At 32.8% G+C, this 19,312-nt stretch overlaps 1 protein-coding gene across 1 annotated transcript in view; it reads right to left on the bottom strand.

Moving 5' to 3' along the window:
- Positions 1-19,312, bottom strand: part of LOC129222203 (uncharacterized) — a 40,525-nt gene that overhangs the window by 18,679 nt on the left and 2,534 nt on the right. Inside the window, exon 3 of the mRNA XM_054856674.1 lies at positions 14,146-14,227. Within this exon, the coding sequence (XP_054712649.1) occupies positions 14,146-14,227 (82 nt within the window). The remainder of the gene's footprint in view (positions 1-14,145; positions 14,228-19,312) is intronic.

Raw genomic sequence — 19,312 nt, 5'->3', positions numbered from 1 at the left:
ATACTGTTTATTATTATTTTTTAAATACTGCCAACTTTTATACCACAAAGCTATAACTACTTACAATCTAAATATTTCAGAAAAGAACATATTCCAAGCTTTTACTTCAACATTCATGTTACCATACAAATATATTTAAATATTTAATTTTTTTAAGTGTTAGCAAATATTTGTTTAAAACATTTGCTGTGCCAACAAGCCCTCTATAATTGTAACATCCAAATTCTTTTTATTTTCTCATTTTTTATGAATTACATTTAAATAAATTTTTTAAAAAATAGCTTCAAAAAACACCCAGGAACTAAAAAGCAAAAAATGACTGATTACACTTTCATACGATTTCTTACCCAAACGTATGAATCAAATTTGTATCACAATTCCAGTACAAAAATCAACTAAACTAAACACCTAATTATAAAATAAACACTGATTTTAATTACTATATGATGAATTATTTTAAATACTTAACTAATTATATATGATCTCTTAATTTTTAATAAACTTTTGAAGTCAGGGTTTCCTACCTAACGTAACTGACAACCCACTGAATCCTGAATTAAACACTAATTTATCTAAACACGAAATTAGTCTTTAAAACTAAATCTACTCAGTTACGTTTAGTAGTAGTTTATAGGAGGTCCCAATTACAAAAGGTTATTAAAAAATAAGAGATTGTATATAATTAGTTAGGTATTTAAAATAATTTATCATATAGTAATTAAAATCAGTGTTTCAAAATGTTAATAAATGTTAGGTTTGGGTAGGAAATAGTGTGTAAGTGTAGTCTGTTTTTTTTTTTTTTTTTTTGCTTTTTATTCCCTAGGTGTTTTTTGAAGGCGTTTTTTTTAATTTATAAGTAATTTATTTTTTGCTTTTTAGTGGTGTAAATATAAAATAAGTTCGTAGGATAGAGTGTGTGGCACATAATGTTGAGGACTTTCTTAAGTGCATCTCAAGTAAGAAAGTGTCGAGCACCTGCACATGAGTCTGAAAATAACTAAGATGAGCATGATAGGGAAAGAAATAGACAACAGTGTCTCGGAGACTTCTGATGACTGTGAGGAAAGGCTTTTTCAAATGTGCAACTATGTACAAAAAAATTTTGTCTTCATCATTAGTTGGACTTTATCAAAGTTTGCTTTTGGAAAGCAAATACAGGAGTCACTAAAAAAACAACAGAAATCGCTTTAATTTTAAAATTGTAAATTATATTTCACAACAATGCATATCACACAGTCCTAGATAAAGCTGTCATAGAAAGAGGGAAAAAGAACTTTGCAAAAGGACGAGTACACGTAGTTCTCAGCAGAGTCAAGACTTTTATAGTAATAGCTCGATCTGATTTAGAACCCTTTAAACATTTAATTAAACCTCACGATGAATGAGCATTAGCAGAAATGCAACACTTGATACATCTCATTTCTGATGAAAAGTAAACTGGATTCACAGTATTTAGTTAGAACCATTTAAATGTTTATGGTTTTCCCAAACTACGAATAAACTGTAAATTGCAAGTCATAAAATTGTAAATTATAAATTGTAACATTGTAAATTCTAAAATTGTAATTCATTTTTCACAACAATACGTGTCATGTACCTTTTGATAAAAAGTCGCATGCTTCTTCAAATGCCCCCATTACAGATGAATATAAAAAATTCCACTAGAATGAATTTAATGTTTGCTTCAGAGAATCCCCTTGATTCAAAATTTTCACTATAAATTTTTGATTCAGTCTTAATAACAATGTTTTTAGTATTTTCTTTCACTATGGATAAAAAAAACACATACCTTTGTTTTATGGCATGTTTTTAACAATGGGATTATATTTAATGAAATTTATTGTTTTTAACCTATAACTTTTCTCTGAAGAACAAATAGGATAAAACAAAGATTTGGAACCTTAGAGTAAAGTTAGACCACCCCCTATCCACTAAACAAAAAAAAAATCTTAAAAACTGGTTCACTAAGTGAGAGCAGAGGCGTGCGCAGAGCTTCAGTAATGGGGGTACCACCAAACCATACTAGAGACAATCTCTAGTGTGGTGTCGATATCACTGCATCCAGGCCCGTTGTTTAAGGTTATCAGGAGGAGGGCAATTACCACTCAACTCCTTCCCCTCCTGCAATGATGCTACTGCATCTTGAATTATTGATTTATATTCTTTTTGCTTTTTATTCATTCTTATTATTTTTTTTTCCTTTTCTATCTTTTTTCCTTTGAGCTAATGGGGGTACCGCGGTACCTCTGGTGACCCCCGTGTGCACGTCTACGACGATACACAAAGTTAATAAAGTACAAATTGCTTAAATCTGAGTATGATATTTGAAAAGTTCCCCCAATTTCATCAAACCCGAACTTGATTACAATTAGACTGCCGGGAAGTATACTGTTTCAAACAAACAAAAAAAAAATCCTAATCAGTACAGGCAGGGGCGTGCACAGAAATTTTGGGGCCCGACAGAAATTACTTTCTGGGCCCCTCTTCATATTGGTTACCCCTATAATTCACCCCTAGTTTTCAAAATATTGGGCTCCCTTCTGTCTCAGGCCTGGACCAACAGGTCTTTTCTCCCCCCCCCCTGTGCACGCCCCTGGGTACAGGTGTCTTCGAGTATTTATGGAATAATGTACAAAGAAAAACTAATCCGACGAGTCCAGAACCTCCTCCATTTTTTGAAGCCTGCTAATTAGTATAACCCTAATTTCAAACTAAACTGGCGGCATTGTGAAATAGTAAATCTAGAATACTGGTGAAACTCGAGAAATTAGACACCAGTTACAACATATTATTAAAGAATATAAATTAAATCATCAGAGGTTATTGTGTTCTGTATTCAATTCCCCTTGGATTGAACACTAAATGTCTTTAAAACTGAAATATTAAGAAAAAAAAAACATTTTAATGACTAAATAAAGTTATTTTAGTTAAAAATAATATTAAAGTTATTATGTTATTAAAGTAGCAAAATATATTTAATTTACTGCTCTGCTACGTAGTAAAACATTAGTAACACCTATAAGTAAAAATTAACAGGTGGCGAAAATTAATCATCTATATGCCGCAAGAATTATCGTTCAAGACGAAAGCAAAACCTTTGCTGTGAAAATACACCGGTCATGGAAATGGATTTCTCCGGGACCCCTTATCAGATATAGACCAAATTACCATGGAACCATCTGGGAAGCTATACCTTTTCAAACAAAAAAAAAAAAAAGAATTTTTCAAATCGGTCCAGTAGTCGTGGAATAATACGAAAACATACATAAAAAGCAGCAAGACGAAATCATAACCTCTTTTTTGAAGTTGGTTAAAAATAAAAATAGCTAGAAAAATACCCGAATTCTGGTGCAGAACCAGAACAGTCTCTCTCGCAAAAAAGAAGAAAGAGACTGCAAGAAATTTAAGATGTTTTACAAAAATTAGCAAGTGCAAACTGTTCCTAGATATTTCTTAGTCATAAAATTAAAATATAAATTAGCAAATCAATTTAAAATTGGTAATAATTATTTAAAATTTATGAACTAAAAATAAATTTTATAGAGTCGCAAAAACAAACACAAGGCCCAAAATATAACTTCCAACTTTATAAAGACATATCTGAGACGATTGTAATATACAATCGCAATAAGTATATAGTGCAGCTCTGGTTAGTGGAGCTGAGACCTTGACTATGATTACCTGTTTTAGGGAAGTTTAGTGAAAAATAGACCAGTTATTGGCTCGGATTTTAGTTGGAATATTTTTGAAAAACTACTAAGAAAGCTTCTCAACTCAACTTAGACAGGGTGGCGATAGGAACTGTAAAACAAAGACTATTTCCCTGATTTTCCTGATTAAGTTCACCAAATTTCCCTGAATTATGTTAACTGGTTCCTGAACGTAAAGTATTTGTTTAGATTTCCTACAGTATTTCTCTGTCGATAATTTAACGTACAATTTTTACCAAAAAAAGAGCATATTTACAAAATATATTTTTAATTAATAGCTTAAACCGTTTTAAACACTGCATTTTATTTAATATGCAATGCTTTTTAGGTAGGCAAAGAAAGGAAACCATTAGAATTTTAAGAAATCATTAAAACCACATTTAAAGACATATCTAATCATGATAAAACTAAAAAATTTAAATGGAAATAATCTTGAACTGAATTTTCAAGCAGTATAATTGTTGCGGCAAGAATAACAAACAAGTGATAGTTAAAGTATGGAAGCAATGTAGTTTTGCTTGCGTAAATACTACTGCCATGTGCAGGTAAACGGCAGTACCTGCAGAAATTAGTTTTCAAGATATTTGAAGAAATGTGTGGTGGCTTCAGTACTAACAATAGGAAAATGTTGGAAACTCAACGTTTTTTCGCCTTTCTTTTTCTGTGGAAACCAAATAGGTGGGGTATGTACAATAAAAGTAAACATACCATAGATGACAAAAATGTAAAAGAAAATGAAAAATGTTCAGTTTCTACCCTTTATCTGCACACAGCAGAATAGACATATTTATGTAAAACAAATTGAAATCTTTCAACAACCAGTCATATTGAGCTATTCTCTAATCAAGAACTTAGGTTTTAATGAATGAATACAGCATTTTAACTATTAAAAAATAATAAAAATATTTACTTATGTACACAATTAAGTTTCAAATAATTTCATTAGTTGTCAAAAAAAATCTTAGATTAATATAGTAACAAACAACATTGAAATGCAAAAACAATTATTAATTTCAAAATGTATGTATATGGATTTAAAATAAAAGAGTTTTAAAGGCTGAAAAAAACCCTTCCTTTAATCTGAAGTGTCAGCGAATAATACCATGGCAAAAAGAACACATTTGATTTTAAGACAAAATTCAATTTTAGCAATCAAACTAAAAACGCCAAGAGAAAAATTTGAAGATTTTTTCAGCATTAATTTAAAAAACAAAGATTCTTTCTTGAAATCAAGATAACAGTATGCTCATTACTTCAAGACAATGAGTAAAAGCAAGGGAGCAAAGTCATTAATGACAGCTTCCTTTTTCCTTGTAGGGTTGTTTATTTTACGTAGCATGGTATGAGTGAAGGAAAATTCAAACTAGGTAAAATAAACAACTTTACAGACACAAAAGCAATGTTAGGAAGCTCATCCTGGGATTGAATACTTTTACCTTGAGCAGAGCCGACTCTAGTAGCTCTGCCGCCCTAGGCGATATTGACAACGCCCCCCCCCCCTCATTAAATAATAATATAAAATATTAATATATTAATACAGGGCTGGATTTAGGGCAGGGCAGGCGGGGCAGTAGACCCGCCTGCCCTGCCCTGCCTGCCCCCCCCCCTCAATAGATTTTTTAAAAAATATCCTAACTCACGTTTTTCTCCCAGACATTTTTTTTCTTTTTTGTATTTCTACAAAGAATGCTTGCACAAAAATACTATTATTATCGACATATAGAAAGCCCTGATTGCAAATATATGAAAGTAACCTTAAAAGTACATAATTTTTAAAATGAAATGTATGTTTAGATATAAATACGAAATAGTAATTTTAAGTTTATAAATTATAATAATAATAATATAAAAAATAAATAGCAGTAACTTCAGGATGTATTTACTATTAAAGTGCTGATCGAAAATATCGGATGTATACATATATATCAAAATTATTCGGATATTTATCAAAGTATTGGATATTTTCGAAAACATGATGGTCTTTTTGAACCCTGATTAGGGGCTTCTACTCCTTCGTTGCCCCGGGGCCTCCACACTTCCAAATCCCGCTCTGTATTAATAAAACAAAAATAATAGCAAAGTGCTTAAAATAAAAGTGAGTTTTTAATTCTAAACTGGGTTTTACATAGTCAAGCACTGGTACACACTTTATAATATATTTTTTTTAACATTTAAGTAGTTCATCTTATGGCACTGAAATTGATATTAATATTTTAAAAAGACTTTTAAATCACGCAGTTTGCCGCCTCTAAAATTAAAATGAATTTCTAGTTAAATTCCGAACTATATTTTGCATATCCAAGCACTGGTACACACTCTAAATTATTTTTTTTTATCTTTTGCACTGAAGCAATGAATCTTATGGCGCTGGAACAGATATTCATACTTAAAAAAAAAGCATCAACCTCAAAATTTGCTGCCCCTAAAATCTGCCCATCTTAGGCGGCCGCCTACCCCAGGAGCCGTTCCTGCCTTGAGGAAAAAAGATGCACAAATATGTGGCCCACTGTATAATCGCAACGCCTTAATTTTACTTTTTTAAAACAAATAATTGGTAGAAAATTCAAAGGGAATCTTAAAACTGCATTTTGCAAAGAAAAATTTTTTTTTTCTTCATTTGATCAATTTTTCCTAAATTTTAGTCCCTGATATTTCCCTGATTTTTCCCTGTGTGATAAAGTTCCCTGATTTTTCCCTGATCACCCTGATCTGTCGCCACCATGTTAGAGCTAATTGCCCCTACCTATTTTCCGAAACAGAGCTAAACATTGTCAAGAGTGGGAGCTCAACTTCTCAGAGCCTCACAATATTTCATAGTTATGTAAACTCAATATAAACATACACAATTGATCAAATACTACATCTCACTGAAGAATTTGATAAATTATGCTTTAGAAGGGACAAATTCAATATTTTTTTCGCAACACATGAAAAATTACCCAACACAAATTTTTTGAAACTTTTCTATATCTATTGACGAAATGCTTAACGGCAGTAAAACAAGATTTTATTTACTTATTTTACAAAATAAACATAATAGGTACTTAAAACTGGTTCTAAAACCAAGATTTTTTCTAAAATCTTATTTTTAGAAAAAATGTTCTTGTTCAAAATTAAGCATATTAATGCTCTCTTTGCAACAGGTCATGGAAATAAAGCACTTTTAAGGACCCACAGGCAGTGGCGGATCTAGAACTTGGACAAGGGGGGGGGGGCTAACTTAGGTCTGTTAAAAAAAAAAAAAAAAAAGTCCAGTATAATATCGTTCAGCATCCTTTTCACGAGAATGTTACGACATTTGTTATTTAAAATAAGCATATGTTTATTTTTAACTTGTAAAACATGAAATACACTAAAAAATTGTCAAAAGAGTTTATTTTTTAAAATGATTATGAAACAATTTTTCAAAAACACAGTCGGCACATTAGTTGTAAGAAAATAAAATGATTTAATTTGTTACTCTAGTTTAAAACAAAAAAAAAATACTTTAAACATTATTTGACATGTTCCCAGTTTTCCAAGCACATTCTCCTCTTCTTACTTTTGCAGAAGAGTTCAATTATTTTGTCGACAGATACATCTCTATCTCTTGCCACATTTGCTAGAGCAAGTCCATTTAACCGTACTTCTCCCATTGTGCTTCTTAAATAGGTTTTTATCCTTTTTAAGGTAGAAAAACTACGTTCAGCTGTTGAAGTCGTTACTGGGATTGTTGCGAAAATTTGGAGAAGAACAGCAATAGATGGGAAAAACGAAGGGTCTAGCTCTTTCAGTGCCCCGATAGCTGTTGTAGGAGGACCGCATATCGGCAGCCATTTATTCCTCCACATCTTGATTTCTGCTAATAGCAAGCTCAAACTTCCTAGTTCATCTGTAAAATTCCTGTATTTTTCTGCAGCAGTTAAAATATTTTTGTCAGTATACCTCGACAAGTTCGATGGAATTAGACCTTCGAGGGGAAGCACTCCAAGAAAATCTCTGCTAAATCTGCAATCAATCTCGGAAATGAAGTGATCTATCAGAGGAAGAAAGACTGTTCGTCTGAAATAAACTTCTGGATTTTCTGGAGGTGTACAGTCTCGAGCACTTTTACGCTTTCCTGATCTGGGTATTTAACTCCAGATCCAATTCTTCAGCAATTTCAAGGCAGTTTTTGTAAATAGTTTGAAATTCGAGTTCTGCGTTTTGTCTTACACTCCGAAAAGTGTCCAAAACTTGAGACACATTAGCTAATGCAGAAGACAAATCCTGCTTCGGGCTTTGCAACTGCTGACTTAGCCTCAGTGTCAAACTGAGACAGTACACTGATATTTCGACGCCAACAATAAATTCACTCCTTTTTATTGAAGCATTTAACATATATGCTTTTGTTGACGCTTCGGAAGAGGCAGTTGTATGTAAACTTTCCAGCACAGTCACAACAGGAACAAGTAGTTCCTTAAATGTTATTAGGCTGTCATGCCTTTCTACCCACCGTGTAGGGCAAAGTGCTTTCAATCTCTTTTTTTTAGTTTCCGAAAAGTCTTGCTTTTCTACAACATCGATTAATGCATTTGTTCTGTGCGCAGAAGCCGAGAGAAACACAGAGACAGTCTCAACTGTTCCCATTACGTTTCTTATAACAGGAATTTGGCAGCTTTTTGTGATGCACAAATTCAGGGAATGGCTGAAACAATGAGTATAAATGGCGAGGGGTTGCTCCTCGGAAATTAGAGCTTGAACGCCCTTAAATGGCCCAGACATGTTGCTTGCTCCATCGTAGCCTTGTCCACAGAGGTATTTGTAAGACAAATTCAGTTTTGTCAGTTCTTCGTCTATTGCGGATTTAATCGATAAACCAGTTGTCGCTTTGAGTTCCACGAATCCAAGGAAATCTTCCCTGGTTGTGAAACTGTCTATGTCGACATATCGCACACAAAACGTAAGCTGCTCCTTCTTACTTTCATCTGTGGTTTCATCACATATTATTGAGAAGTATTTGGCTTTTTGTATACTACTCGTAATCTCCGAACGGATATAATCGCCAATGCATTCGATTATGTCGTTTTGGATTGTTTTGCTGATATGTGTACTGTTTTTTCTGCAAGTGGTAAGGTGCGTTTTCAAATCTTCATCACCAGCATCAATTCTAAAAGCCAATAGACTTTTGAAAACACCCTGGTTTCCTCTTAATGCATTTTCTTGCTCTTCCCTGCTGTTCAAATTGCCGTCATCCCTATGACCTCTCAAAGGCAGATTGTTATGGGCACAAAACAGTACGGTTTTTACTATAGGCTTCAAGCGTTTTAAATTTTGCTCTATTATAGAGGCTTTTCTAGCGTCTATCAGGAGGCCAACATGACTTACTGAACTTCCAGGAATAGGCTCCATGGATTGTTTAAAATGCAGGGCTTTTTCCACAGAAAATTGATGGTATTGGGTAGTTTGGTGATATTTTAGTTCTTCTGTAGCTTTCTTAAACTTAATCAACGGCTCCTTAACGAATGTTTTAAGCACCTGAAAATAAATAAACATCTTATTAAACTGCAATATAAAAAAAAATTTGACGCTCAATTAATATCCCAATTTAGGTGTTAAGAACCGGGTGGAACATTAGAAGCAAAAGTCTTTCGAAATAATTCAAACTAATTTATGTTGATATTCGAGGTTTTATCTTTTAACAGTATGCATGAGTTGCTTATTCCTTTGTATTACTTGATTTCGAATTGAGGTAATTTCAATAATTCATTAAAATTACCATTCTTCCTATTTTTATGGACTTTGCTTAGACAATTAAAAAAATAAATTTGTTATGAATAAATACAGCTTATGAATTTACTTGTCTAATATGATAACTTTTAGTTTACAAGCCTTAAACATATGTAAAAAATATGATGTATTGATGCCATCGACGTTAAAACTGTTAACATAGATATTTTGTCATTGATGTTTCAAAAATAATTAAAAATTAATTTAAATGAACTGTTTTAATAATAATTTTTCTATCTACGAGGTTGTTTTGGTCTATTTCTTCCTTTGGCTTGTGAATGATGGAAGCTTGATCGATATTGACATCGTGAAATGTATTCAGTGGGTCATGAGATTTGCGTAAAACCTAAAGCTGAGTTCGCACTAAGGCGCGGGGTTGCGCGATTCCCGTTTTTTAAAAGATCGCGGTCTTTCTTATCTTGAATTTTTCTATTTTTCAAATGTACTTAATAACGACAGTCAGTATAAATGAAATAGCCGAAAAGAACTTTTGACCACCACTTAATGGAAGAATCTAAGAAATAAACCAAAAAAAAAACAGAAAAAAAATATCGAGAAGAGCGCTTAAACTATTATTTTGCCTATAAAGAATATTGACACTATTAAAAAAAAAATTCAATTCAATTCTGAAAAATGCCACTTATGAACTGATGGAATTTCTCACCTGATTTCCAATTCCAGCTCCAGTTGGTGCAAACAGAACGCACATTTTACAAAATCCACCAGACGAAAGCTCACTGTAAGCAAGCCAATTGTACTGCTCCAACCATTCTCGTCTAAATTTACGGTTCTGCTTTCCTTCAGCTCTTGTTGGAAAGCTATAACTCACCGGAGGCTTCCATGTTTCATTTAAATATTTCAGCTTTTTATCGTCATCTAAAATCTTTCCAACAGCTAATCCAATATCATATAATTGATAATTTGTTAAAGATGTTATATCAGTAGGATTCTAAAAAAAAAAATACATTTATAAGTTAAGTAATTTAATATATTCCCTACAAATTATAATACATATTCCTATCTTAAAAATACATTCAAATAGAAATAATTTACCTGATACAAAAAATCTTGAATGTTCAAAACGGTTTAAATGCATTTAAAATGCAGTTGACACTCAATTTTACGAAACTCTATTTACGAACACTCACGATTTTAAGAATTATTCTCTAGAAAAAAAATTTAAAAATCTTAAATTTAAGCACTGTAATTTTTCATTATTTTTTATGGTTAAACCAATTTTCTGAAAACGAAACTATCTTTCTCATGCAAAAAGATAGTTATTTAATAATATATGAACAAATAAGATTCCTTTTCAAAGTTTTAGTAAATTTCAAAAAATTTGTCTAATTCATTAGCAAACATTCTAAATTCACACCTTTATTTTTTCAACTTATGAGAGTACCAATGTAGAAGAGAGAAAAAACTATAGTAGTATTGCAAAAAAAAAAAAAAAACCCTCAGTATAAAATGCTGAAACTTAACATGTGAAAAATAAATAAATGAATTAAAAATTGAACAAAGGCACCTGATTTTTATCAGATTGCTTTGAAATCACCTCATCTTTTGCCCATGTTTTGGGGTAAAAAAAAAAAAAAAAAGATTTTTCAATGCAAAAAAAAAAAAGTGCAAGCTTATGGATGCAGAAATTCGTTAAACGTCTTAGACTCCATAATCTCACACTTTTTTTTACATTGAAAAAGGGGGTTCCTGCTAACATGACCCCCCCCCCATGTACCAGCAATCATGATTACTATTTTACTTATTTATGCTTTAAACGATAATTTTAATTTTATTTTTGTATATCAATATACAGTTGGTATGTTATAACATATTTAAAATATAGCTGAATTTTAAAGAAAATATATTTACTTGTTCTTTAGAAGTCTCACATCCAGCTGTACAGTTGTTCACATTCTCAACGTTAGATGTAGTCGGCATGCGTTGTAGTAGTCCATTATTAGAACACGGCTGTTTGGAATCTGATGGTATTTTATCGATACTAACTCCATCGTGTCCTTGGAAATCATCAGTTATATGCGTATTGCTTTTACTAAAATAATCTGTAAGTCGACGCTTCATATTCACTCGACAATACTTATATTTAAAATATCAAAACAATTGCGAAATAAATCAAGTCAAACACCAATTTTGCGCCCGCCCTTTAAAGCGCCAGTCCAACAAAATCGCCACATTTGTTTCTTAACAAAACTTCCAAGTGTGAAAAAACCAAGAATCCAAGTATGAATTTTAATACAAGCAATTCGTTAAAACAACAGTTCAATACTGCGACAACCGATGCCGCGTCCCAGAAAAACTTTTCCACAATTTTCCACCTTTTATTATTTTAACTAAATTTTCGCTCTTGGTGTTTCCTTATCAGTAACCTTAGCATATTATGAGCATTACTACTTCGTTGTGCTATTGCTGGTTGTTCAAAAGAGGAGTACTCAATGTTGTCTTTGGGCAGAAACAGCCTATTAAGAGTTCATTTACAATAAACATAAGTCCTAACGAGACACATGGTCAGCAATTCAACATTACAGAAAGGAACTATTGCTTTTTTTCTAGTCCGACTGCATATTCCTAATTCAGTGGGAGGGACTCTATTATCGGTTTCCGCGGAAATAGGGATGCACCATACCTGCTCCTGATGATACCTGTCAGTAGCCATTATGTATCGTCCTCTCCGGCTTGCTTAGTACACTTGCTTAATTTACTGCCTAAACGTTTTGAAAAGGATTAGTGAACGACAGGTTTTCATTCTGGATGTCGCGGGCTTCAAAGAAAGAACAGTGGTGTCCGTTGACAGGAAGAGAATTTAGTAAACATAATCCTAGCTTAAGTTTACAAAAGTGGTGCAGTAATGAAAATCGCTGAAATTTCATTTTCTATGAATGTAATTTTTAACCAAATGGTAAGGGTTGCTATAGTATCCTTAGCACCTCCCCCTCCTCCCCACTGCTCTACAGATCCACCATTGAAGCTGTATAAATTTTATGAAATATTACAAACTTAGTAAAAATATTAAAGTATTAAAAATATCTAAAACTGAAATTTTATCGAGTGTAAGTTCTGACCTCAAGGGGATACTATAGACCCCCTTAGCCCCCCCCCCCGCATAGATCTGCCAGTGAAATGTATAAATTTAATTTAATATAATACAAACATAAAATATCCATAAGTAGTGCAGTATTAAAAAATATAAAATTTCAGTTTTATCTAGTATAAGTTTTGACCTCATGGAGGTAGGGGGGGGGGGCTATACTCCCTTGCCCCCCCCCATAGATTCGCCACTGACGGCGTTAATTGGAAAGTAATAACTTCAGATTAAAAACCTCGATAGCAGAACAAAGTTATTGTCTCGAAGACTTTCCATGAAATTACAAATCGCATTGTAATCTGTTGTAAGTTTTAGCCAAATGGGAGAAGGGGTCACAGTCCCCTTACTACCCCCCCCCCCACCCCAAACTCGCCATTAATAAACCACCGTATATAGTGTGCATATTTAATAAAATATAATGCATGTTTGTAATTCGCAGAAGTATTGACGTATTTAAAATCTTCGAAATTTCGGTTTTATCTAGTGTAAATTTTGACCTTATGGGAGAGGAGGGGGGGGGGCTATAGCTCCCTTAGCCTTGGAATGATGTAAAATATATTACGGCTAACTTTCAGATTAAAAAATACCTCGATCGCAGAATGAAATTATTCCCTCTGAGCCGTTCCGTGCCATTGCAGATCACAATTTAATCTGTCGTAAGTTTTGACGAAATGAGAGAAGAAGCTACAGTCCCTTATGCCCTCTCCCATCCCCCATGTATACGCCGCTCTACATAGTGCTTCTATATTTATTTAAATATAATACAAACTTAAACATGTTACAATATCGCAGTATTAAAAATCTCTGAAATTTCGATTTTATCTAGTGTAAGTTCAGACCTCATGGGGGGGGCTATAGCCCCCTTAGCCCCCCCCGTGGATCCGCCACTGCCCACAGGAACAGTGGAGTGAAAAAACTATAAATTTCTACTTTTTCTGTGTGTGTGATATAAATATTAAAATTTTTAATTTTCCCCCCAAGTGGAAATAAACCTTTTCGCCCCCCCCCTCCTCCTCAAAAAGATATGTTTTTTTATTCTTTTTAAGGACCATTTTCAGACCTAGTAATGCCCACACAAAAAAGGTCCGAAGTTAAAACAGATCTTTAACACATAGGTGAAAGAAGTTAATCTTAAGGCAAAAATTGCTTAAAGGGGGTGCATTTCAAATTTCGTTTTTAAGTAAATAAAAGGATTGAATATGGAATGTTATACTTAAGAAAGCCATTTTATTTTAACCCCATTTTATCTGCACCTTGCTCCAAAATTTGAAGAGAAGGGGTGAGAATAAATAGAGTAATAATTAAATGCTAAATGTGAGAAAAGTTTATAGGAAACTTGTCCAGCTTCAAAAATTTATTACTTGCTTCTTCAGAAATTATAATTTTTAAACATGGTTTTTAGTTCTTTGACACTTTCATTGTGAAAAAAGTAATTTTTGGTGTTTTCCTGACAACACTTATTTGCTCAACGACCACAGCATGACATTAAAATAATTAATACTTAATTTCAAGCAAGAACAAATTTCTTTTCACATGCAAAACAAAGTTGATAGTCAAAGTAAAAATAACAAAATATTAAAACCACACCTGTATTTTCTTTGTCGATCTCAGATATCATTTTCTTGATTTCTTCCTTCTTAGGTTCAAACCCAAGTGCTCTGAGTGCAACCTAAAGCAAATATTCATATTAGAAGTATACAAAAAAACCTATTAAGTCAAAATGTAAACAAGCATCCAAAAATACAATGATACTAATAGAATCACTGGAAGCAATTATCTTGAAAGCATATTAAAATTTAACCATGCCTTTAGATTTGCTTTAATTTTTTTTCCCCATTTCTGGGACATTTTACCCATTTTTCATACTCGTTTTTCAAGGTGAAGCGTTACCATGTTTGTTGATTTCTCTATGGGATGCTAAAATATTTTTACCACCTTTGTTATTGTTGTTGTTGCTTATCCTCCAGTAGTCAAGGTCCATCAGACCGTTGACCCTGAGAAAAATCGAGAACCAGGAAGGGGGGGGGGGGAGATGAATAAATGTCCTCTCCAGAAAGTCCCAAAAATTCAAGGATATGTTTAGGAAGGCCTGCTCAGTTTTACATTTAGTGCAGACCTAGTAGATTTTATTGCCCTCGAAAAACGAGAGACATTTTATGTAGCCGTTTGCTAGTCTTCAGATTGCAGTTCTAGAAGCTCTGTAATAATTGATGGTCAAGTAAGAGCCTGATTTTTCACTTGGGTCACAGTGATGACAGGGAGGAATCCTCCATGCATTAAAGATTTCAGTATTTATTCTGGACTGATGTTCAAGATAGGTGAACGATGAAGAGAAAAGATAGTCATGGTACCACCCCTTATCCACCAGGACTAAGGCCACCTATTGTTCACATTTAGGTAAGAAAACAATGACTAAAAATCAATTTTATTAAAAAATGGTAACACCCTGGTTTAACCCCTCTGAAATATTTAAAAATATCTGAGACGTTCGCAGTTTCACTCAGCTGACGCTTATTTTCATTACAGCTTGGTAAAATGAAAGGAGTTTAAAACATTTTTCAAGGACTTTATCATTACAGTACAAAGATTTCTAATTCAACTAGCTATCTGAAATAACCTGTGTGTGTTTGTCTGTGTGTCTCTAACACTATCTCCTCTGGACTCTCAATGTCTACCAGGTCAATAAGGGTACGGTTGGAAACAGGACATCTACAGGAAGCCATTTCGCCCTGTCTCACCCCTTTAAACCTTAAGAGGCTTCACATCCAGGATGTCCTGAGGACATCTAGGAGTAAAAGCATTAAAATCATCAATTGTCATCTGCCGCGGGAAGCACTGAGCCACATCCAGGTACAAATGGGGGTTGGCGAACAAAACGAGCAGGGTGCAGGGCACTCTAGTAGCAGTATAAAATGTGGAAACTGGATAGGATGTAAAAAGATATATTACTGGTGACTAAATAAACAGTTAATGGAGTTAGGGCAATATATTTAGTTTCCTACATTTCTGATTTTATTATAATTCTTAACAATTGCTCTTTTAAAGTACTAAAGCTACCCAATTGTTTGAAATTTTATTCATTCGTAATTCCATGGAAATGAATTGATTCCCATCATGCAAAAGCATAAATTTCTGAACTGGTATTTGTTATTTGCTTCCACACACGTAACGTTTTTTAAATGAAAATAAATATAATGCTTTAAAATACTCTAGTCAACTCATAATACCTTTGAGAGTAAAACTTTTCATTTGTTAAGGATGCAAAAAGATGAAATAAAAAATTGAACCAAAGTGTGAAATTTTTGGAAACTATGAGGAAGCTTGAAGCCCTCCCCTGTAAAAACTCTTCAAATATGCATACAGAAATCATAGGAAGAAAATTTTGAAAGTTTTTTTTATATATATATAATTTTTTAAGTTTTTGAATGTGTTGTCAGCCCAAAAATTTCGGAATTTTCTGAAATTTTGGATCACAAACAACCTTGTCTTGTTTCTACACCTGGCTCCTGCCTCCCCGAATCAACTCTGTATGTAAGTGCATGTGAGAAGGTGTGTATTTGTGTGCAAGCATGTGCGTGTGTTAGCGTGCGTATGTGCAGGCGTGTGGGTAAGCGTATGCGTGTGCATAGACATGTATGCTTAAGCTATGCATTGAATAAATGCAAAAGATTTGTAACCACGCCGACGAAAATTTATACTCTTAAGTAATATTAAAACAACAAGCTAGACTTATTCTCCTGGTCATGGCAATCTGAAAAAACAGAGAACCGTAAACCTCGGTCAAAAGAGCTTAATAAGCAAATTAAGGTTCTTAAGTACAAAATAGAAACTAAAACAAAGAATAAAAAGAAAGAGATGAAAACTGAACAGTTCCTATTTGATTTGAACTGCTGTTTGCCAAAACAATACCAAGTAAGAACTACTCTTGGCTAATAGAAGTTGAAAGTGAATTTTAGTTGGCTAGGTATTCTTTTTGTTTCTTACATTCATACATGTTTAACAGCTTATTCTGGGGTCATGAAAATCAAGTAAAGTTCCCTTGTTTTGCATGTTTCTCACACATGAAAATATCCTATTTCGATTGAAAAACATGAAATAGAAATTGGCTTTACTTTATTTGGTAAGCTGTTTTTTTTCCAATTCTAAAATTTATTCACCTTTCTATTTTTACCATTAAAATTATTTACATCTACTTTTATCAGACACATGATTTCTCAAAAAGAAAAAAAAACTAAGTGTTTTGTAGCAGGAAAATCCTTTATAATTCCTTCTGTTTCAAACTCCAGAGAAAAAGTAATTTTTTTTTAGACGATAATGCTTTTTTTTAATAAAAAGAAAGCTCGTTAGAAGTTGCTTCTTGGTTTATTTCGATCACTGGCTGTTTAAGTGATGTAATAGCTTTTTATAGGGCATACAGTGAATCTATATTTTATAACTATAATTTTAATAATGAAAAACAAAATTTAATTCATTCCTTTTATTACAAAACTTAAAAAATCATTCATTCATTCAAAAAAAAAAAAAAAAAAATACAGAATTTAGAAAGATTGCACACTTAAAACAATGTAAAGATTCTTTTGCTAGCACGTAGAAAAGTAGATTTTTCTTTACTTTACAGAATTTCTGAAATTGAGTAGCTATATATCTGCTACTGGTTTTCTACACTGCTCATTATTTACTAAAAACAAAGTTTTTTTTTTTTTTTTTTTGCAAAATTATCTTTAATTTTTTTTCTAAGCATTAAAAAAAGAAAAACAATACAGTTGATTTTTACGAATCTGAAGACGGACGTTCGTTGAACTCCAACAATTAACATGAGGGAAAAAAAATTACACACAAGTGTTATCTAGAAACTGTTTGAATCACAGAAAGGTTTGTTACCAAGAAACCAATCTCAGAGGTCAAACTGTTAAGAGATTTAACATAGATGTTCTTTTTTCCCCCATTGTGGCATAAACATTTAGTAGCAAGATAAATTACATAAACTCATTGTCATCAAGAAATAATGAAAATTTCAACTGCGTTTAAAACAAGTAAAACAGGGATTTATCAGCACACATAAACAAACATAAGTTATTGCATATGATCAAATAATCATTAAATACAATGTAATCTGAAATTTTTCGCACACCGATATATTGTACCATGCTCAAAGGTGTAGAACTTGCTTCCATTCAGAATGGAAAGGATAGAAATGTAATAATTGAGGTAGATTTTTTAAACATGATTAACGATGCAAAATCAATACATTTTATAGGAGAAAAAACAAAACAAATGAACAAAAATACAAAATTACATTAAGGTTCTAAAATCCAGGGGGAAGGTCCTGACATAGAGTACAGCCTCATACTCGACCATATAATCAATATCGGCAATCAGTGGTGCACACAAGGGAGGGGTCCAGGGGGTTCGAACTCCTCCCATAGGTGTTGCTTTTTTCCTGATTAATTAGGATTTTATGTATTTTGTACGTAGAATAATTTCAAGCAAAGGTAACAACAACTTCAGTTCTAATAAGAAAAAATTAAACCCTCATGATAAAAGATTTTTTAAAATTTTGTGTACTTTTCCAATAAGGAATTACCTATAAGAAGCAGAATGGTGGTTATAAATGAAAACACAGTAATAACCATGTTTTTAGTTTTGTAATTAGATTAAAATGAGATTCTATGAAATTGAATCTATTTTTTAATTCTGGGAAAAGTAAAAGCGTAAATCATTCTACTTTCCGGTTATTTATTTAAGTATATATCATTGAATAATACTAATTAGTTATTTATAATTTTATTTTTACTGCTTTTCGTTTTCCTGAATTGATAAAATCAAGTCAATATGTTTGACGGCGTATTAGGTATAATATAGGAACGTGACTTTCGACCTTGGACCTTCCCTGTGTAAAATTCCTGTGTTTGCCACTGTCAGCAATAATACCTAACAATATAAAATACTAGGGGGCTCTGCCCCCTGCTCACTAACGCTCACCAAACCCTGAAGATGACTTCGTAATCTTATTTGATTTGAAAAGATTTAAATTGTCAATTAAAAAGAAACAGATTAAAAATGTATTATGAGGACCCTTTGGATCAAAAAGCACCTCTTCCTTGGGTTTCAAAATAAATTGTACCTACTTGCAGAGTCGTAAGTGCTAAGGGGCACCTGAGCCTTGCAAAACTGCAGTTTTGTGCATTTGAAAAGTCACTTTATATTTGTGGTCTCTAGTAATAAATTTTGCTCTTTAGCTCGGGGCTTGAATTGAGTTGCGCCTAAGATTTTCCGTTAAAATCGAAACCCTTAAAGTTTGTGAATAAGGGAAATCAGAGAAACCTAACAATGGCAACGCCAAATAAACATCACCAATTTTAATGGAGATGAGAATATTCGAACTTGATTTTTCACGGCTTGCAACATTTTTTCCTTTAGAGATAGAAGCTTAGTTTTTCAACTATAGGTCGAGTTAGATCTGGAGTAAAAAAAGCCGCTTTTTCCAGTGACATCTAAAAGAAAATTGTGGGACAATTCCTTCACTTTTTACTGATAGATTTAATAAAGAAGAAAGTAGTGCCTAAATTTTAGCTAAGCGTAAAACAGTTCGAGCTAAAAATGCAAATAACTCTCGCCTTATTTAAGTTATAACACTGAAACAAATTGCGTAGAGTGCGGAAAAATCCATCCTTTTTAACGATATATTATATCTTTAAACGAGCAATTCTTGTGGGTATGTATGTATATATATTTATATTTCTTATCTAAGAAA

Source organism: Uloborus diversus, chromosome 5 (genome assembly GCF_026930045.1).
Source record: "Uloborus diversus isolate 005 chromosome 5, Udiv.v.3.1, whole genome shotgun sequence".
NCBI lineage: Eukaryota > Metazoa > Arthropoda > Arachnida > Araneae > Uloboridae > Uloborus > Uloborus diversus.
The sequence above is the reverse complement of the archived record's forward strand: the minus strand, read 5'-3'. Positions and strand labels throughout refer to the sequence as shown.